At 39.1% G+C, this 20,447-nt stretch overlaps 12 protein-coding genes across 12 annotated transcripts; 8 read left to right on the forward strand and 4 right to left on the reverse strand.

The window, feature by feature from the left end:
* Window positions 1-94: 94 nt before the first annotated feature.
* On the forward strand, window positions 95-6,715 carry PAS_chr1-3_0083 (Catalytic subunit of DNA polymerase (II) epsilon; the record flags this gene model as incomplete). Its single annotated transcript, XM_002489375.1, has 1 exon — window positions 95-6,715. One exon carries the CDS (start codon window positions 95-97, stop codon window positions 6,713-6,715), a length of 6,621 nt encoding a protein of 2,206 aa, XP_002489420.1.
* A 154-nt stretch (window positions 6,716-6,869) lies between these two features.
* PAS_chr1-3_0084 (Subunit of the origin recognition complex) lies at window positions 6,870-8,261 on the forward strand (the record flags this gene model as incomplete). Its single annotated transcript, XM_002489376.1, has 1 exon — window positions 6,870-8,261. The coding sequence occupies one exon, from the start codon at window positions 6,870-6,872 to the stop codon at window positions 8,259-8,261; it is 1,392 nt and encodes a 463-aa protein (XP_002489421.1).
* A 5-nt stretch (window positions 8,262-8,266) lies between these two features.
* Window positions 8,267-8,704, reverse strand: PAS_chr1-3_0295 (uncharacterized protein; the record flags this gene model as incomplete). Its single annotated transcript, XM_002489377.1, has 1 exon — window positions 8,267-8,704. One exon carries the CDS (start codon window positions 8,702-8,704, stop codon window positions 8,267-8,269), a length of 438 nt encoding a protein of 145 aa, XP_002489422.1.
* Window positions 8,705-8,794: 90 nt separating this feature from the next.
* PAS_chr1-3_0085 (Hypothetical protein) lies at window positions 8,795-9,700 on the forward strand (the record flags this gene model as incomplete). Its single annotated transcript, XM_002489378.1, has 1 exon — window positions 8,795-9,700. One exon carries the CDS (start codon window positions 8,795-8,797, stop codon window positions 9,698-9,700), a length of 906 nt encoding a protein of 301 aa, XP_002489423.1.
* A 278-nt stretch (window positions 9,701-9,978) lies between these two features.
* PAS_chr1-3_0086 (Hypothetical protein) lies at window positions 9,979-11,529 on the forward strand (the record flags this gene model as incomplete). The annotated part of the gene is made up of 1 exon (XM_002489379.1): window positions 9,979-11,529. The coding sequence occupies one exon, from the start codon at window positions 9,979-9,981 to the stop codon at window positions 11,527-11,529; it is 1,551 nt and encodes a 516-aa protein (XP_002489424.1).
* Window positions 11,530-11,579: 50 nt separating this feature from the next.
* On the reverse strand, window positions 11,580-11,861 carry PAS_chr1-3_0087 (Hypothetical protein; the record flags this gene model as incomplete). Its single annotated transcript, XM_002489380.1, has 2 exons — window positions 11,580-11,758; window positions 11,816-11,861. 2 exons carry the CDS (start codon window positions 11,859-11,861, stop codon window positions 11,580-11,582), a joined length of 225 nt encoding a protein of 74 aa, XP_002489425.1.
* A 130-nt stretch (window positions 11,862-11,991) lies between these two features.
* On the reverse strand, window positions 11,992-14,196 carry PAS_chr1-3_0088 (Hypothetical protein; the record flags this gene model as incomplete). The annotated part of the gene is made up of 1 exon (XM_002489381.1): window positions 11,992-14,196. The coding sequence occupies one exon, from the start codon at window positions 14,194-14,196 to the stop codon at window positions 11,992-11,994; it is 2,205 nt and encodes a 734-aa protein (XP_002489426.1).
* Window positions 14,197-14,903: 707 nt separating this feature from the next.
* Window positions 14,904-15,728, forward strand: PAS_chr1-3_0089 (uncharacterized protein; the record flags this gene model as incomplete). The annotated part of the gene is made up of 1 exon (XM_002489382.1): window positions 14,904-15,728. One exon carries the CDS (start codon window positions 14,904-14,906, stop codon window positions 15,726-15,728), a length of 825 nt encoding a protein of 274 aa, XP_002489427.1.
* A 185-nt stretch (window positions 15,729-15,913) lies between these two features.
* On the reverse strand, window positions 15,914-16,525 carry PAS_chr1-3_0090 (Subunit of the N-terminal acetyltransferase NatA (Nat1p, Ard1p, Nat5p); the record flags this gene model as incomplete). The annotated part of the gene is made up of 1 exon (XM_002489383.1): window positions 15,914-16,525. The coding sequence occupies one exon, from the start codon at window positions 16,523-16,525 to the stop codon at window positions 15,914-15,916; it is 612 nt and encodes a 203-aa protein (XP_002489428.1).
* A 317-nt stretch (window positions 16,526-16,842) lies between these two features.
* On the forward strand, window positions 16,843-17,562 carry PAS_chr1-3_0091 (One of 10 subunits of the transport protein particle (TRAPP) complex of the cis-Golgi; the record flags this gene model as incomplete). Its single annotated transcript, XM_002489384.1, has 1 exon — window positions 16,843-17,562. The coding sequence occupies one exon, from the start codon at window positions 16,843-16,845 to the stop codon at window positions 17,560-17,562; it is 720 nt and encodes a 239-aa protein (XP_002489429.1).
* A 747-nt stretch (window positions 17,563-18,309) lies between these two features.
* Window positions 18,310-19,689, forward strand: PAS_chr1-3_0296 (uncharacterized protein; the record flags this gene model as incomplete). Its single annotated transcript, XM_002489385.1, has 1 exon — window positions 18,310-19,689. The coding sequence occupies one exon, from the start codon at window positions 18,310-18,312 to the stop codon at window positions 19,687-19,689; it is 1,380 nt and encodes a 459-aa protein (XP_002489430.1).
* A 113-nt stretch (window positions 19,690-19,802) lies between these two features.
* On the forward strand, window positions 19,803-20,411 carry PAS_chr1-3_0092 (uncharacterized protein; the record flags this gene model as incomplete). The annotated part of the gene is made up of 1 exon (XM_002489386.1): window positions 19,803-20,411. One exon carries the CDS (start codon window positions 19,803-19,805, stop codon window positions 20,409-20,411), a length of 609 nt encoding a protein of 202 aa, XP_002489431.1.
* Between the last annotated feature and the right edge of the window lie 36 nt (window positions 20,412-20,447).

Genomic DNA, 20,447 nt, shown 5'->3' on the forward strand with positions numbered 1-20,447 from the left:
AGATAAATACGCGTTAGAATTTATCTAGAAAGGTCAGACCTTCAGAAGGGCGTAATAAAACCATCCAGGAAACCTAAGCCCACTTCTGCTATTAATGTCTTCGAAGTCACAGTTCAAAGGGTCAACATCGGCTCGGTTCGTGAAAAATTCCGGCAACAATTCTCAACCATATCAAAGGCGGTCAGAAGAAGAACTACTCTCTAATTTCAACAATGAAAATGCACATACAAAGCTTTCCCTGGTCCAAGAAGCTGACCAAATTGACTCTGTATTTGGGTTTGACCGCTACGAAAGTGGTCCTAAGAAGGTAGGATGGCTGATCAACATGCATACCACAACTATCCCATCGGAAGACCTTCTGCAAGGTTACTCTGGAGTCGATTACTACTTCCTGGACGAAGAGGGCGGTGGCTTCAAAGTAACAAAACAATATGATCCCTACTTTTTTGTCATTTGTAAAAAATCATACGAATCTGAGGTAGAAGAGTACCTGAGGAAACAGTTAGAAGGATTGTTGAAAAAGGCTAGCCGTGTCGAGAAAGATGACTTATCACTACCCAACCATTTAATAGGCTTGAAGAGAACATTGATTCAGCTTTCCTTTCACAATATTTCCAATCTTTTAGAGGCAAGAAGGATCATAGCTCCGATAGTGAAACAAAACCAATTATTTAAGGAACAAAGAGATGTATACAATTCTGATTTGAATTACAATCTGCTGAATGAGGAAGAAGATCTTGATTTCAACACAGAGTCCAAATCAAAACCATTGGACATTGCACACTGTTTAGAAGATATCCGAGAGTACGACGTGCCGTACCATGTTCGGGTTTCTATTGATAATAATTATCGTATCGGAAAATGGTATACTTTGGAGGCCACCGACTCGGCCCAAGTCTCATTCACCGAAATGAAGGATAAAATTGCATTTGCGGACCCTGTTATTTTGGCGTTCGACATTGAAACTACAAAGGCCCCTCTCAAATTTCCTGACAGTAGTATCGATCAAATTATGATGATTTCTTATATGATTGACGGGGAAGGGTTTCTAATCACTAATAGGGAAATCATTAACGCTGAGATCGAAGATTTTGAATATACTCCCAAGCCAGAGTATCCCGGTCTTTTTACGATCTTCAACGAGCCAGATGAAAAAGCATTGATTGAAAGATTTTTTGAGCATATCAGAGAAGTTAGACCCACTGTCATCGCCACGTTTAACGGTGACTTCTTTGATTGGCCTTTTGTGGAGAAAAGGGCTTTTTTTCATGGCATTGACATGTTTCGGGAGATTGGTTTTGCCAAGGATGTGGAAGATGAGTACAAGTCCAAGTACTGTGTCCATATGGACTGTTATAGATGGGTCAAACGTGATTCCTATCTTCCCCAAGGTTCTCAAGGTCTAAAAGCCGTTACCACAGTAAAATTAGGTTATAACCCCACAGAATTAGACCCAGAACTGATGACTCCATATGCTTACGAGAAACCTCAGCTATTAGCTGAATACTCAGTTTCTGATGCTGTGGCCACTTACTATCTTTATTACAAGTATGTGCATCCTTTTGTTTTTTCTCTCTGTACAATCATTCCTTTGAATCCAGATGAAGTTCTTAGAAAAGGAACTGGAACTTTATGTGAGATGTTATTAATGGTACAAGCTTATGAAAACAACATCCTATTACCCAATAAGCATACTGACCCACTTGAGCGCTTTTATGAAGGCCATCTGATAGAATCTGAAACTTATGTTGGAGGCCACGTTGAATCTTTAGAAGCTGGTGTGTTTAGATCAGACATTTCCACAGATTTTCGAATTGATCCCACTGCTATTGATGAGATCCTCTCAACATTGGACCAATCTTTGAAGTTCTCGATAGAAGTTGAATCCAAGAAACAACTGAAAGACATTACAAACTATGATGAAATTTATGATAAGATCAAGGGAGAGCTATTAGAATTAAAGAATAATCCTAAGAGACACGAAGCTCCGTTGATCTATCATGTTGATGTGGCATCAATGTACCCTAATATTATGACAACAAATAGGCTGCAACCTGATTCGATGAAGACTGATCAAGACTGTGCTGAGTGTGACTTCAACCGACCAGGTAAAACTTGCGATCGAAGGTTGTTATGGGCATGGAGGGGTGAGTTTTATCCCGCAGACTATAGTGAGTATAAGATGATCGAACATGCTTTATCTAACGATACATTTGCGCCAGATAAACCTTGGCTTCCCAGAAAAACTTTTGATCAACTTTCTCATATTCAAAGAGCTGCACTTGTTAAAAGCAATTTAAGTGAGTACTCAAGAAAAGTTTATCATAGAATCAAGCAGACGAAAACTATAGAGAAGGAGGCTATTGTCTGCCAACGGGAAAACCCTTTCTATGTCAATACAGTGCGATCATTTAGAGACAGAAGGTATGAGTTCAAAGGACTTGCCAAAGTTTGGAAGGGAAAAGCATCCAAAATACCAAAAGATGATAGACATAGTCTGGATGAGGCCAAGAAAATGATTGTTTTATATGATAGTTTACAATTGGCTCATAAAGTTATTCTTAATTCATTCTACGGGTATGTCATGAGAAAGGGATCCAGATGGTATTCCGTGGAAATGGCTGGAATTACCTGTCTGACTGGTGCCACTATTATTCAATTAGCCAGATCGTTGGTTGAGCGCCTGGGTAGGCCTTTAGAACTTGATACTGACGGAATTTGGTGTATTCTTCCTTCATCGTTCCCAGAGGACTTTGATTTCAAAATGAAGGATGGTAAAACACTTACTGTTTCATATCCTTGTTCTATGTTGAACTTCTTGGTTCATGAAAAGTTCACGAACCACCAGTATCAAGAATTGGTTGATCCGGTCACTCACAAGTATAAAACTTACTCTGACAATTCTATCTTCTTTGAGTTAGATGGTCCCTATAAGGCCATGATCCTTCCTACTTCGAAAGAGGAAGGTAAGGGACTTAAAAAGCGTTATGCTGTGTTCAACTTTGACGGTTCATTGGCTGAGCTAAAAGGATTTGAGTTGAAAAGACGAGGTGAATTACAACTAATCAAGAACTTTCAATCTGATATATTCAAACTTTTCCTACATGGAGACACTTTGGAAGGATGTTATCAAACCGTGGCTAATGTTGCTAATCGGTGGTTAGATGTGCTAGACTCCAAAGGTGTCAACGTCGAAGATGAAGATCTGATTGAACTGATTTGTGAGAACCGGAGCATGAGTAAAACCTTAGCTGAGTATGGAACTCAGAAATCCACATCAATTACTACTGCTCGAAGGTTAGGAGAGTTCCTAGGAGAGGAAATGGTCAAGGATAAAGGATTGGCTTGTAAATATGTTATTGCTAACCGACCTCTCAATGCTCCAATCACTGAAAGAGCTGTACCGGTTACTATCTTTTCTTCTGATACCGAGATCAAAAAGAGATTCCTGAGAAGGTGGCTTGGGGATAACTCTTTGGACAATTTTGATCCAAGAACCATAATAGACTGGGAATATTACACAGAAAGGTTGGCCTCTGTTGTACAGAAAATTATTACTATTCCGGCAGCTCTGCAGAATATTTCCAACCCTGTTCCTAGAATTGCCCACCCAGAATGGCTACAGAAAAAAGTTAACAGTCAAAACGACAGTAAGAAGCAAAGTAGTTTGGCTCAGTTTTTTGGAAAGACTACAAACTCCGACATAATGAAAGATATCTCAAACAGATTTAAGGACATCGAAGATTTTGGTGCGGATACTAATGGAATGTCTCGCAAGATGGGAAAAGTCACGTCCCGTAAGAGAAAGCAAAAGGAATTAGAGTCAAGAATTGCCGAAAAGGAGCAGAAACTGTTAGAAGAAGACTGTCCTAATGAATTGGTGGATTATGGCTCATTCTTGAAATATCAAAAGGCGAAGTGGAAACTTCAATCACAAAATAGGGAACGGAGAAGGAAGCTATTCGGGGCTAGTGCCAATACCGCAACCCGAGGAACTATTGGTAATATTATGAGAAAGAAGGCTGAATCGTACGTTGGATCTAGTTGGCAAGTCTTGCAATACAAACATGACTCAACTTGTAAGCCTGGAGAAGTTAAGGCGTTGGTGTTCATAGATGGAAGAGTACAAACATTCACCATTGCGGTTCCTAAAAAAGTATTCCTGGGACTCAAAACGACTGATTTAGGATCACTAAGCATACCAGATGAATGTACTGTCGAACCGTCCACTAACCATCTCCCCAAGGGTGAAAAAGTTGAGAATCTCTTCAAGCTAACGATGTCGGAGGAGAAGTTTAACGCGGAACGAGGAAATTGCAATGGACTCTTTCAGCACGAAGATGTGAAATGTGTCTATGAATCACAAATAGACTGTACTGAAAGAATAATTGTAGAGCTTGGAAATTCCGTCAAATTTCAAGAGAACCAAGTTGGGGCATTAGGGAAAGCACTGCAAAATGGGTTCAATCAAAACAACTTTACAACCTTACCTTCAGAAAGATATTTAAGTCATTTCAACTTGAATGTGACATACTTAATTCACATTGTTGCCAATGGATATGAAGTGTTCTCTTTGTTCAAATCATGGGATCCAACGGTTTCTGTTCTTGTGTTGAAACCCAACATGGCAGCATCATCATTGCCACGAAACATGGAATCAGTATACCAAGATTATTATCGGTCTAAGAAAGAAAGGTTATCCCATACCATTATTCAGTATGACGAGCAATTATCCTTTGATGTCGTAGATTTCACAGATAAGAATAAATTACTTCGAAATTTAAATATCAAATGCGGTGAAGCCAACGAAGAGAAAAGCTCCAAATCGTTGATGGTGATCCAATCCAACCAATGTACTAAACTGGTCAGGGCGTTGAAGAATTTGAATGAACAACCTGTCATTTCAATGAATTTGAGAGAATTGAATCTGTCACCATTATCATGGAAGAGTTCTGTCATCAACAAGATAATAAATCATTATCTATCTTTAGGAGCTGGGTTAAAGGATCTCATTTCTATGGCGAGGTATGGTAACATACCATTATGCAACTTGAATGTGGAGGATAAAAGTTATTTGATTGACATTCAGTATGCCAGGAAACTCATAGAGCTGGGTATAGTTCTATGGTGGTCTCCCAATCCTTTACCTGACCATGGTGGTTTCGAGCTAGATCAATCGATGGCTAACATAGAAAAGTCTCTGGAGTTTCCAACCATCAACAAACCTGAGATCTATGAGACTGTGTGTTTGGAACTCAATTTGAGCAATTTAACAATCAATACAATTCTGACTTCAGCATTGATCAACGAAGCAGAAGGTTTAGAAATTGGAGATAATGAAAACACAACGTCTTTTGCAGAGGATATTTTTTCAACCCCTGCATTGCAGGCTCTTCGATTCTTGTTGAAGTCGTGGTGGGATGATGCTCTTAAGAATAATGTCGATGCCGACATTATGGTGTTCAATTTCATGTCGTGGGTAGAGAAAACGTCTTCATATCTGTACGATCCGTCTCTGCTTTATCATGTCTACAACCTTACCAAGAAGTCATTATTACATTTACTAGGAGAATTCAAGAGATTGGGCTCCACTATTATTTTTGCTAACCGAAACAAGATAGTCCTAAAAACCTCCAAATTACTGGTTGAAAACTCCTATGCTTATGGTCAGTATATCATAAAAACTGTGCGTTCAAAATCAATGTTTAGCTACCTAGAGTTTCAAGTGGTGCGGTACTGGGATATGCTGATTTGGATGGACCAATACAATTATGGAGGGAATGGCTGTGCTGAAATTACTTCCAACGAGAAACAAGATTTGGAACTTATCAATCATTGGCAACTACAACAGTTTTTACCTCCAGTGCTGCAACAAGAGTTTGAGGACTGGGTTGTGGTGATACTGGATTCATTCTTGAAGTGCAAGCAGCTTGATTTGAATGGATCACAATCTAATGGAACCCCTCGGCAAACTCAAATACAGCACATTCTTAAAAAGCAAAATCAACAACAGTCACTTTCTACAGATTTCGTTTATGAGAAGCCAGAGAACAATATCATTGATATGTTTGGTAACGTACTGGAGAAACGAATCATTACGCTCAAAGAACGCCAACTGCGAACATTGTTGAATCCAGCATTAAAAGCCGAGTATGAATTCCCAAAGCTTGCTGGTTCACAGTTGGACTTGTCAGATCCAACACTTGAATTTGTCAAATTCCTCTGTCATATTTTGTCACTTTCCAAAAGCCGAAACATTGAAGTGAGAGTTTTAAGACGAAATATTCTAAAACTTTTTGACGTTAAAGAATTCAGCGCTGAGGCAACTTTCAAGAATCCATCAGCTTCACTAAGGCTTTACAATGTTCATTGTGAAATTTGCAATCACATAACAGACTTAGATCTATGCCGAGATACTGAGACTGAAATATTCAACTGTCAGAACTGTAAGAGACGGTTCAATAAGCTTGCATTAGAAGAGAGGCTGATCGCAGATGCTCATAAATTGCTGGTGCATTTTTATAACCAGGATCTGAAATGTAGCAAGTGCCACAAACTTCGAAGTTCTGAACTACAATTGTACTGTTCGTGCTCTGGGTCTTGGATTGGCACGGTTAATCGAGGTGACATTGTAAAGCGAATGAAAACTTTCCACACCGTTGCAAGATTCTACGACTTTAACATGTTAAAGGAAGTCACCACTACAGGAGAATAGCTAAGCAAATAGAACTGTGTAATATAGAGAAATTGAAACAAAAATCAAACCATGAAAGAGTAGCTCATGTGAACCTCCGACCTTGTTGAATTTCTTCCTAGATTGACGCGATCGCTGGCCTTGATTCTCATCGCTCTTGAACATTTCAACTTCCATGTTTAGAGACCCTCAATGGCAGCTACTAAAGTGCTTTTTAGGCGATGATGTTTCGTTTAACAATGTCATACTACAAGGCGGAAGCGGTGTCGGTAAATCTTTTCTTCTAAACAAATTTTTGGAGACAAAAGCAGATTCCATAATAATTCAAATAGACTGTGAAACATGTTTGTCCACTGAAATGATAATGCAGAGAATCCTCAATTGTATATACGAATTGGACTTTGACTTTAAAGGCAAATACACGGCAGGAGAAGTGCGGCAGACGAACCCAGCTTCCACTTGCCATGACATCAACAGTTTCATTGACACAATTGTCCAGGTAATTGAGAACGGATTACATAAGCCAATATTTATTATCCTGGAGAAGTTAGATGAATGTTTGGAAGATACAGAGAGTTTTCTGTTGGCTTTGACTAAAGAAGCAGAAGTGGATGAATGCTTGAACAGCGTTCACTTTGTGGAGGTTATAAGTACCTTAATTCCAGAAAAACTGGCGACCATTGGGATTCCTACAATTTACTTTCCTAATTATACTCTTGAAGAGACTAAAGAGATTTTGAAAATAATGAAACAAACCACGCTAGAAAATCAACTATTACAAGAATCAAAAGCTAAACTAGAGAAGAACGCTCCAATTGATGAACAAGTGAAAAATTTCACCGACGAACAACTAGTGTCCACAACAATACTTAAATCACAGCAACAATTCATAACAACGTTCCTTGGCATAGTAGTAGATTCATTCTATTTCGTACTCGCATCTGACCTCAAAGAGCTGGAGAAAATTGTTGATAAAATATGGGTGCAATTCAAAGGTCCATTGATTGAGACTAACGGGAGAATAGTGATGGGGAAGAGTGATGCTATATCAGTGTTCAGACAGTTTAAATCTTTATTTCGACCTGAGTATGCCATTCCTTGCAGTGTTTTGAATGAAGAAGAGGGAAAAGCTCTGTTAGATGACGATTTATTTAATCTGTCACTTTATGACAAGTACATCCTGCTGGCATCGTATTTGGCGTCGTTTAACGATCCACGGAATGACTTGATCTTTTTCTCAAAGTTCAGAGACGCACGTTTTGATAAACGTAAAAAGCCCATGTTGAAAAAGAAATCTGTAAAGACGTTGACCCCAAATGCTTTTAGTTTGGAGAGATTGTTGGCGATCTTGCATGCCATTTATGAATCAGAAGTTGAACTTCAAACCGACGTGGATCTTTTAAAATCTTTAGCAACTCTAGCATCTCAAGACATGATCCTAAAGTCGAGTAATGATGTCTTAGATGGAAATACAAGGTGGAAATGTAATGTTAGTTGGGACATCATCAAAAGCATAGCCAAGAGCGTGAACTTTGATATAAGTGTGTATCTCCAAAGTGAATACTAAAATGTTTACCAAGCATCTTCCAAAATCTCACCAGGAATTTTTCCTGTAATATCCAAGCACAAATTTTCCATCTGACTCAGAGAAGTTTTATGTTGCATTTGATTGCAAATAACCCGCAGTTTATTACGACATTTTTTAAGAGCGGATTCAAGGAGTTCATGGTCAGCATCAGAGTTAGAAGTGTGATCTTGTAAAGGCTCTAAAATACTTTCGATCTGAAGAGCGTTTTCTTTCACTTTGACGTTCTCTTGGTCTGAAGCTAATATGTTCTTGGTGAACCCTTGGATGAAACCTAGAAATACGAATTTCTGGAAGCCTGTTTGAACTCCATATTCTTTACCCTCTTTAAAGTGTGTTTCCACACCTTTCTGGTATCCTTCATTGTATCCATCCTGGTAAAATTGTTGTTCCAAGGAGAGAACACTCTCAAACGGGTCATCCATGGTGAAGTTAATTGTAGTTCCTTCCCTCCTCGAAGGGACATGGTATCTCTTTCGAGGGTGCCTCAGATATTTCTTCCTTCCAACATCTAGATGGTTAGCCTAACCGAGAAAAGGCCAAGAAGAGCCCCAAATAAAGAAGACGACCCGTACTTGGAAAACCTGGATAGAAAAAAAGTCAAGCTCAGCTATCAACCAGGATATGAATCAGATTCCCTTGATGAAGAGGAAGGGGATGATGACATTAAGCTTATGAATGAAGATGCATTGGAGCTGATAGGAAAGACAGATGAGGATGGAGAGATCAACGTGGTCAGAGACACAGAAATACAAAATACACATAGTTTAAATGAAGATAATGAAGTTCAGCTCACGTCTTTTGATCTGGACGACGAATTGAAGGAGGGAGTGTTCGACCAGAATGGTAATTTTATTGCTAACAAACCTGACTCGGAAAGTAGCAACGAAGAAGAGGTAACTTACGACGACAAAGTCATTGAGAAGGCTAGAACGCAGCAGCAGAGGCGGCTTTTGAAGAAGAAATTAGCTGTTGAAAGGAGACGGCAGGAGAGGAAAGAAATTGATTTGAAGAAAGTGTTGAATGATCTGGTACAATTTTTAGAAATTTCCGAAACCCCCATGGAAGCTCTGCAAAGACTCAGTAAATCCAAGAACAAAGAAGCTATTACACAGACGGTTGATCTCTGCAGTTTGCTAGGGAAAAAGGGATATGACGGATACAATATGAGTCGGGAAGAATTAATGAGACTATATGCTCAGCTCACTGGACAGGAATTAAGAGTAAAGCGTACTTTGGAAGATGCTGATAATGAAACAAATGACGATGGATATGAATTTCAGTATGTAGGATACGATGAAATTTATGGTCCGTACTCAAGGGAGGAAATTCTGGACTGGAAGGAGTCTTATTTCAAAGATAAAGAAGTTCTAATAAGAAAAATTGGTGAGGAATTTCAGAGTATACAAGAACTGAAGTAGACTTCCTGATTGGCTCAACTATATAGATTCAAAAGCATGTAGTCCTTTATTGGTAAACCTTTCCTACTTAGAGAGTTTTTCAGTTAGGCCATCTTATCTCTCGAAAGATAGAGCTAGTGAGAATCACTCCAAATTTGTTCTTGAGGTAGTGACAATCAGAAATAAAACCACTCAAACCAAAAGACCAAGGAAGGAAATAAAAAATAAAACCAAGGCGACTATTAAAAAACGATAAGGCTTGACAATTATCGAAGGAGCTTAAAAATAGCTAACTACCCATGAATCTTCTCAACACTGAACATTTATGGTCGAACCAGGATTCGTTTCTGGATATACCTCCACAAGAGCTACAAGCCAGGGATTATGAGCTGGAAAATGATCTGTTTGAGTTTTTCTATAAATCATTGATTCATAAAGACAACCTACTCAAAGGAGACCAGCTTAGCAGTATAATTAATCTTTACGAAGAGAGAGAACAATATCTTGAGCATTGCAACCACCAAATTACTAGGAAGGTGATTCAAAAAATAAAACAAACTCTACCTGAAAGAGCTATGATAGATAGTCAGGGACTTATGTGGCCGTCTGAAGGACTTCGAAACAAAGTTTTGAGCCAAAGAAGCAACTTATTTCACAGTTATACCCATCTACCAGACTCACATCGATTGGCCAATTTGACCGTGGATTTTAAATTGCAGCCTCACAGCGGCCATTATGACTCCAAATTTATGCAAATCCAACCTCTTTTTGAGTTTCACAAGTTCTTTACGTTGCCGAAACCAGATGTGACCCATTTCCAGCTCCGCCACTTGGTTTACTGTGTTGACAAAAATAGTGTCTTTTACATTGAAAATGGACCAGAAAGCTCTAGAATCATGAGATTAGACCCTGAGACAAACAAAATTTATACCCAATTGGATCTGGTAAACTCTCAGTTTGCTGACTTGAAGATCTCTACCATCAGTGCCAATAGATCACTGATCAGTATTGGATCATTTAACGGAACTCTTTTAACTTACGACTTACATACCAACAGATTTCAGGAATACCTTTTGACCAATCACTTGGATGGAATAATTACATATATTCTGATGTCCAGACACCGCTCGTTTGCAAACCAATTGATGATATCCTCAAATGACAAATTCCTCCGAAGTTTCGATTACACAACGAACCAAGTTATTAAAGCAGATAAGTTGGACTTTGCTATTAATACCATTTGTGAAGGTCCAGTATCGGAACAAAGTCAAGTACTCATCTCCGGTGATACCCAAAACAGTTTCATCATAGACAGACGATTACCGAAATTATCAGCTCTACCGATAATTCTTACGGGACATTATGACTATACATTTGCTTCAGATTGGAATATCAACCATCTCATTGCTACTGGAAACCAGGATGGCACAGTAAGGATATATGACACTCGTTATCTATCTAACACAACAAAAAATCCTAGCGGAAACTCAACATTATTTACTTTTTCGGGCAAGCTAAACGGGGCCATAAGGAACTTGAAGTTTGATGATACCGGAAATTACCTGGCATTTGCTGAAAGCATAGATAATGTCTACCTGATAGATCTAAAATCAGGCGGCTTAGAAAACATAGACCCAGGCTTAATGTGCCCACCGACACCCCCATCTTCTAGAATTCCGCTTCAGTACCAACCGATATCATGTATTGGCAAAATCACCGGACTAAGTTTCATACCCTCAGAGAATAACACCCAGGTTCTTACAATTGGAATTACTGACTTTTCGTCAGGAGGAATACTACAATATAAGATCGACAACTACGTGGATCCGCAAATTGCGGCCTTCATATGACTAGTTGAAAGAAATTAATATTATAACGGGAGGTAAATGCATACACACAGCTATTCTACAACATTTCCACCGATAACCTGTTTCCCAGTTTTACTGATAGTTTGCAGAACTGTATCATAACCTAGTGCATTGGAAGTGACAACATCTACAGTTTGTTTTTCTAATGATATGTCAACGTTCTTTACACCGTCCAATTTGTTCAAAACCCTGTTGACAGCATTGGAACAGCCTATTTTGTTAGCAACAGTTTGCATTTCCCAATAAAACAAATGAAATATTCACCTACCAGAGCAGGACATTTTCACGTCAAAGTGATACTTGTGGTCAGACATTTGTCTATGAAGATTAGTAAGGAATAAGGAGTGGCTTATTTTAAGTACGTCGGATAAAAAGCCGAACTAATTGGGCCGTTATCTTCCTGCTTATATAATCACATATTACCTAATACCAAAAGGATTATCATTAATCCGTGGTTCGAACATCCACTATCTCGTTAATTGTGGCTGATCTCATCTCACTGTCTATAAAAAGTGCCTTGATTAGTCTGATTAGTTCGTTACGTTTCCATATCGTATAGCGACCCTTCGTTAGTAACTCGTCTAGGATGACTTTCATAGAACTCTGGAACATGAATGCAATACTTTGAATCTTGTGGTAATGTTTGATGGTTTGAGGAATCTTGACAGCTAAAGGATCAGTGGTTCCATGATATTTTGATGGTAAGAGACTCTGAAGTGTTATTATGAGTACGTTGGCCAATATTTTAGATTCTTCGTCTCCGATAGATTCTCTTTCCAAAATCAAATCACTCAAAGACTGTAAAAATTGATCCAATATGGTCAGGATCAGTGTAATATTTAATGTTTCATTAACAGTGAAATTATTGGAGTTGTAATAGAATTTTTCGTAAAACTGTGAAGCTTTTTTCTGAAAATCCAGTTGAAATTGAGATGCCAACTCGATTAAACGGTCAGAAGAATCATCATTATCAACAAACAAATCGTTGTATTGTAAGGCTGACTGAAAGAGAAAATCCGACTCGGAATCAATAAGATTGCTCAGAAAGTTATCACCTAGTGAATTTTTTTGTGGGTCTATTTGATTAATCAAATAGCTTAGATCTTGATAGACCAGGATAGGCGTTGTATATCGTGGGGTCAAGAAGGAGTCAAATAACATGACAATGCTGTTTATGATCACGATTGATTTACTGGAACGAAGATCGTTGATTTCGTCCTTAACATCAGGATCGATGTCCATACTTGAAACCTTTGAAACAGGATCGAAAAATTTCTGTTTGATCACTTGAAGAAACTGTTCAGACACTGAGGACCGGAGAGTATGTGATTGAGTGTTAGAAGTTCGCATTTCTGGTTCATCAGCCCGAATATTTGAGCGTGTTTCGGTTACATCATTGTCATTATCAGAAAACTCTTCATTCCAGCCGTCATTCCAACCGTTATCACTCCAACTATCTTTCTTACTCAGCCTATCCCAGTTATCCCCCCAACTATTTCTCTTGCTCCTTATTGAACGAGCATCAATACTTCGTTTGTCATTAACACTTTCCGAATCCCAACCATCATCCCAATTGTCCCATTCTGTTTCTGTATTTTTAGTTGATGTCATTTGTGGATTCTTGGTTGAGGATCTCCTTTCAACTTGCCATTTTCCGGCTTCAAGCTTGTTTACTTCCTGGATAGTCTCTGTCCAAGATTGATTGGTCAGAATCTTCTGGCTCAAATACTTCAGTTCTTCGATAAGGCTTTCTACAGATGTGTCTAGCCACTGGGAAACCAAATCATCTAACCAAATATCAATATCACTTAGGTTCTTAACCCAGTCAGTAGTTACCAGCAAGCGATTCAATTCAATTAAACGACTCATAGTTTTATTCTCAATATTGCAAATTTTACTTTGCAGGAGGTCAAACACAATCTCAGGGTGTAGCATGTATGGTTTTAGAATATCATACAAGGTTTTACTTGTATAATGTTTAAGATTGAAAGATTTTGAAGTATTCGCTTCCTCAAAGTCGTTGATAAATCTGACAAAAGATTCCAATGATTCAATTACGTTTATGAACGACTGTTCGGCATTTGAAACTGTCAGAGTGTTCTGAAAATATGAAAGCCCTTGATTTACATGTTCTTTGAGCCAATCTTCAAACACTCTATGAAACCTTCTAGAATTTAACGAATCATCCAAAGAACAAAATTTGTGAAAGCTAACTCCATCAACGGCTGAATGAAACTCGATCTTGGAGTCTTCAATTTTTATATACAGTTTCAAGCATTCCATTAGCTGATTTGTCAACTGCTGTTTTTTTGCTTCAGTTTGTTGAGAAATATCCTGAACAATCAGTAATTTTGACGAATCCACTCCATGTTTGGCAAGAAATTCGTCCAAGCGATGTCTCTGGTAGGTCAATTTGTTGAATGATTCGACTAAATGCTGGGTCTGTAGCACAGAAGGGTTCTCATCAAATGTTAGATTATTGAATAACTGGTAGAACGAGCTCAAATGATTGCACACCTGCAATTGCCTAGTCAACTCGACATCTTGCTGTTTCAGAGATATAATCGAGCTCTGTATTGAGTCACCTTGTAATTGTGACGCCAGGACTTCCATATCATAGGAGTCTATGAACTCCTCAAGAGAAGTCATGTAAGTGATGATGGGTAAAGGAAACAAGCTGTTAGGAAAAGCTAGAATGGAATTTCGCTAGGGGCAATCTAGGAAGTGAACCTCGAAGGAAAAGCCAAAGGGGGTCACGCTGAAAGACACATGGGAAGCAAGCTTAAATATATGCAACTGTAGTGCAATCGTAAAATTGATTATATAGAGTACATAGTCATGGTATACTCAGTGAGAATAATGCTTAAACGGTTAGTAAATAAAAACAGATATGGGAAATGTCAAATCGTACTATCAGAAAAATAATTGTTGGATTAGGAACAGTTCTCAGCATTACGTGGTTCTGAGTGAGCTGAGTTGGTTATCATCATAACAACGATTGACTATCGGAGCGACTTACCATTTGAAAAGGCATATATTCTATGACTGATTAATTGAACAGGGAAAGGAGCAGAGTTTTCACTGCATTTTTTATAGTGGAGATTCCTGGTTAGGGGACGACTATACTATGGGTGCTAGCTTTAAGCGTTATTGGAAAGCAGAAGAAGCTCGTTTAAAGCACAGAGGAAAATAATAGCCATTTCACTGCCATGATGACTATAATGGAAATGTTAATTATTTCTTTTTGAACTACTAAATCTCTTTCCAATCCTATAAATCTTGGGGCATCTCTTACATCACCACTATAGAAATCTTGTCATAATCGCGGTTATCAGGGAATACTTTATTACCATTTAATGGATCAAGATCTCAAACAGGTTCTGGATAGAGATATAGACCTCTATGATCTTCTGGGTGTACCAGAAGATAGTCAGGATAGCGATATACGGAGGGGCTATCGCCAGCAAGCATTAATATATCACCCGGATAAGAATGATACCCCACAGGCAAACGTCAGATTTCAACAAATTTCCACCGCATTAAAGATTTTGGGAACTCCAGAACTCAGGAATAGTTATGATAGCTATAAACGATTAAAAAGACAAAGAAATGAGAAAAGATCACAACTAAATGAAAGAGATAAACGGTTTGAGAATGAACTTGTAAAGGCTGAAGAAGAGTTACTTAGGAATCTGAAGTCACAGCAGTCCAATGCTTACAAAGAGGCTATATTACGAGAAGAGAACTTAAAACTAAGGAGACGGAGGGAAAGCAAGTACCTAAATTTACCCAATGTGACCCATCAGGTGGAATCTCCTGTAGTTGTCAAATTGAAGTGGAAGAACTTGATACAAGGAATATTCACAGAGGATGAGATTCGGGACATAATGAGTCGTTTTGGCAGAATAAGTAAAATCTGGTTTCCTGAAAATAATGATAGTGATACGTATCACTACTGTTTTATTCAGTTTGAAGACTACATTGGGGGAGTCTTAGCTACATTATGTGACTATTCAAAATTGAACCCTGAAAACGACCCAGTTGGAAAATCTGGCTCTCTCATCAAACTATTAAGAAGCTGCCGCTTCGTTGAGTCTTCCATAAATCTCAAGTGGGATCGAAGAGAAATGTCACAGGCTGAGTATATTGGCAGAACATTGTTGAACCTACAATCGAACTAGTAGACTGGACATGGATAGGCAGATGGTATAGAGCAGACATTGGCGACAACAATTGCACGCCCATAGAATAAATTCTCGGAATAAAATATATGGCGGTCTTATACTCCATTTGACTATTCTACCTTTTAAATCCTTAGGGCATAAATAGCTTCTCAATCCGAGTATAATGGTTAACTCTAACTATTTTATATTAAATCACTCTCTAAATCATCCTGATATTCATAATCTTTTGTAGGAACAAGATCCTCTAATACTAGATCTTTCTTCATATAATATGCATCTTCTTTATCGTTGTAATAACTTTTCTCAATACTCAAGACCTCAAACTTCAAAGAGTCACGATACAAATGGAGGGCTGCTCTATTCGACTTTCTGACATGTAGAGACACTCTATCAGCCTTAAAGTTTTCTGCAAGAGCATACAAACACTGTTTCATCAATTTTCCAGCAATTCCCATACGACGATAAGTTCTCATTACTGCTAGAGACGTCACATGGCCAGTAATAGGGGTAGGAGGCTTGTCTGGATCATCATCTAACTTTCCAAGCACATATCCAACAATTTTTTCGTCTTTGTTCACATATTGGGGATCTTGTTTGGGATCTGGGGAATACTCTTCCGTTGGGTCTAAGACTAGATCATTCCCCGTAGTGGTAGCTACAAACGATAACTGGGGCCAGGACAAAATATGGTACATGTAATATTTGAGGGTGTAGTTTTCGGGCAGATTGGTCAGATTAGCATTCTGCATAGCCTGAATATCTTCTATTGTCGCCAGTCTGATCGTGATAGCCATTTGCTGGTTTTTGTTGAAAAGGAAGAATATATCAGTTCGCGTTTGAAATATATACTTAGTTCAGGGAAGGGAAGACGAAGACTACAAGCCAGTTGTATCTTGCGAGGCATTCTTGCACGAGATGAGAGTCTGCAGTGTACGGCTTGGAGCCAATTGACGTTTCGGACTGTTACCATTGATTGAGGATTTCTTTTTTTCATCTTCTAACACTGTCCAAAGGCAACCTCCCCTCCAAACCTCCTGGCCCAGCTTCCGCGTTCAACCTCGCACCCAAGGATCGCTGAACCTTTAATCCCTTCAACCATCCATTGATTATCATGTCTAGAATTTTATCATCTGCTAAGCCCATTCAAGGCATAGGCTACGATCCTCTTATTGGCCCCCAGCGGGTTGAAGAAGTAGAAGCATCTGCGAATAATAGCACGTCTGTCGATCATGTTACACCCCCAAATTTCAATTACGATCGAAACCTGCATAGGATGAAACACGATGTGTCTCTAAGTTCCTTCAGTTTTCTGTTTTGTGAACTTGTCAGTTGGTCAAGGGAACGTGCGAATGGTATTCAAGAACTGGAAAAACGCCTCAATGGTCTTGGTTATACGATAGGTCTTAAATATCTAGAACTTCTAGGGCTGAGAGAAAATTACATTACCAATACAACCACAAGCAAGAATGGACTAAATAGGGACATCAAGATTATCCAGATGTTGGAATTTATACATACCACGTTTTGGAAGGCTTTATTTGGGAAAACAGCGGACAATTTGGAAAGGTCCCAAGATAATGTTTGCAATTACATGATTACTGACAATGACCCATTAGCAAACAGATATATAAGTGTTCCTAGTGAGTTCCAGAACTTCAACTGCAGTGCATTTGTTGCTGGTATCATAGAAGGGATGCTAGATTCAGCATATTTCCAGGCGGATGTTTCTGCTCATACTGTCGAGACCAAGGAAAACCCCAATCGAACTGTCTTCCTTATTCAGTTTGACGAGGCGGTTATCAAACGAGAACAAATCAGATTTGGAAGTTAATCATGCCCAGTAAGTGGACTATTATACAGAGTCTATAAAGCTCATTAAGTAACACTGGTGGTAAGGAAAACCCAAGCAGAACCCAAAACAGAAAAGAGTTGCCTTAGCGGAGATCGATGTCAATCAAGAAAGTTCGAAACGTAGCAGGAAATTAACCAAGCCCGTTCAATCTCATAAAAGCTCAATAAGAATTGGAAAGCCTCAATTGAGAAGCAAGAAGCAGGCTGTTTACCAAGATATTCGATCCAGCTCTACGTCATTAACAATTCTAGACCGAGTGGACCAGCTAACATCCCCTCCATTGCCACCTATTTCGTCGGTTATTTCTGTCAATGAGACTTTAGATATGGATATATCCTCACAGGACAAATCATTGACTCCACTCATACGGTATAATGAGATCAATCCGAACAAGAAACTGATCAATTTGGGCCATAGCGCCGATTACCACACTTGGTCCAAGACACTGGTAGAGTCTGTTAGAGAGATGAAGATGGAGCCATACTTGGTTGTTCCAACGACTTTCAAGGAGAGAAAGATATTCTTTGAGCAACTTTCGTACAACGATCTGGTTTGTTTGAGTAATACTAATGGGGGAAGCGCCTCCCTTATATAGAGTGATTAGATAGCTATTGCCCAATACACCCTTCTCGATATTTTCTTATCGATCGCTCCTTGGAAATTTCAAAGGCGTGGTGATCCTTATTTCTCCAAGTTCTTACACTCCCGAACGCTTGCCACCCTGTTATGTCTACCACTCCTCGAAGTAGATCAGATACCATATCTCCCCAGACTGCCGAGCTGATAGACAAGCCTGAGCAAGATCTCAAACCCTTGTCTAAGGAGCCCAAGAAACCAATGAGTTTGGCAGAACAGCGCAGACTCATTGAAAACGAGTTCGACTTGGAGATTCTCTTGAAACATAGGGAGTTGAACCTTGTTGATGAAGAAATGAACAAAGTAGAGGCTCAGATGATTGCTTTGAGAAACCATTACAATATTCCGGTTGAAGACAAGCTAGAACGAGAGCCAAAAGATTTCACAGAAAAGTACTTGAATTTACTGTCAAAATACAAGAACGAAGCGCAGGAACGATCAAATAACCAAGAAGCACAATATACCAGCTCCCCCTCAGAGTTTTCATATAGAACAAGATCGCAAACGTCGTCTTTGCGCCCCATTGGATCGAAGTTTCTCGCCAGTAGTGGCAAATGTATATATAGGAGGTCAGACGGCGTTTTAGTCCAATTGACTTGTAAGAATTGTGAAAGAACAAATTTCTCCAGTGCTCAGGGATTCTTAAATCATTGCAGAATTGCGCATAACCAAGAGTTTACTTCGCAAGACAATGCAGCCTTAATATGCGGTGAAACACTTCCGGACGAAGAACAAGATAAAGAAGGGTTAGATACCGTGATAGAATTACGGAAACAAAATCTGGATCCAAGTAAGAATCTGGCGAAGCCACAATTGATCTTCACTGGTGATAGCAAGGGCGATGTAGGGGCTCATTCAACAACCTCAACCTCTTCGCCACCTTTAACAGAAAGACCAGCTTCTGCTCCCCGTAAACTTTCATCACCCGGCGCCGGTGCAAATGTCACTAAAACTAAAAGTACACAGCATTTAAAACAGAAGTTCAAGAACAATCCTGAATTCGAAGACCTGTTAAAAGATACAACGTCTGAAGTTTTACGTTCACATTTACTGGACGACGAAGAGGAGGATATAAATGCCAATCAGAATTTGACGGACGAAAACAAGAATCTTCTTAAGGAAGCCAAGAGGATGAATTTGAAATTGTCTAAGCCCACTAATGTGGAAAGGCCCAGATCATCTTCATCTTCTGCGGGTGCAAATTCTCAGAGACATCGAAGAAAATCAAGAGGTGGGGTAGGGCTACGTAAGAGAGAAGCATCTCCGGGAGAGCAAGAGGATCTTCCCAAATTGAGACTCAAGTTGAACGTGAATCCAACTACTCCTTCACCATCAGAAGATACGGATGCGTCAAATACGACGAAAGTCAAAGCAGAGGATACGGTTCCTCAGCCAAATATTGAGCCCAAGAAGCCAGGACATATGAGGACTCGAAGCAAGGTCAACTTAGCAGAATCACCTGGCATTTAGGTAAGCTTACTCCTTTGATTGATCTTTTATCAATCCAAGATGATCGCGCATATTTTTGCGAGGCCCTTTTCTTTTCTCTCTTTTTCAGTCGTAACCTATCTGTTACTCCCACTATGAAATACATTATTGAACACATGGAACCGGGATTCACTCCTTGGGTGGTTCTAGAATACTCTACAATCATTAAGGAAGTAGGTAAAGAGAATTTGATCCTTACTTCTTTGCCAGAAGGAACAACAGAAGCGGATATTCCACAGGAGTTAATAGATCTTGGAATACAGTGGACCACTGATGAATGTATAAGCATTGCAGAGAGTAGACAGAGTTTATGTCTTTTAGATCCTGCAGCATCTCAAGACTTAACACCTTCAGATTCTGAGAAGTTTGAGTATTTCGTGTTTGGAGGTATTTTGGGTGATCATCCCCCAAGAGATAGAACTGGCGAACTGAGAAAGAAATATGGCCTTGAAGGTCGCAGGTTGGGTGAGTTGCAGATGACCACTGACACAGCTGTTCGCTCAACCCAATTAATAATACAAAATCAAATCAAATTTGAGGATATAACTTTCATCGATTACCCAGAAATCCGTTTCAACAGGTATGAGGCTACAGAGATGCCATTCAGATATGTTATGGATAAAACTGGAAAACCTATCCTTCCAGATGGGATGATAGCTTTAATCAAAAAAGACACCGAACAATCGTTGGATGATCTATTGTAAATATATATTGTTAAGAATTATTAATTATTCTCTTTC

The sequence above is a fragment of the Komagataella phaffii genome, chromosome 1 (genome assembly GCF_000027005.1).
Source record: "Komagataella phaffii GS115 chromosome 1, complete sequence".
NCBI lineage: Eukaryota > Fungi > Ascomycota > Pichiomycetes > Pichiales > Pichiaceae > Komagataella > Komagataella phaffii.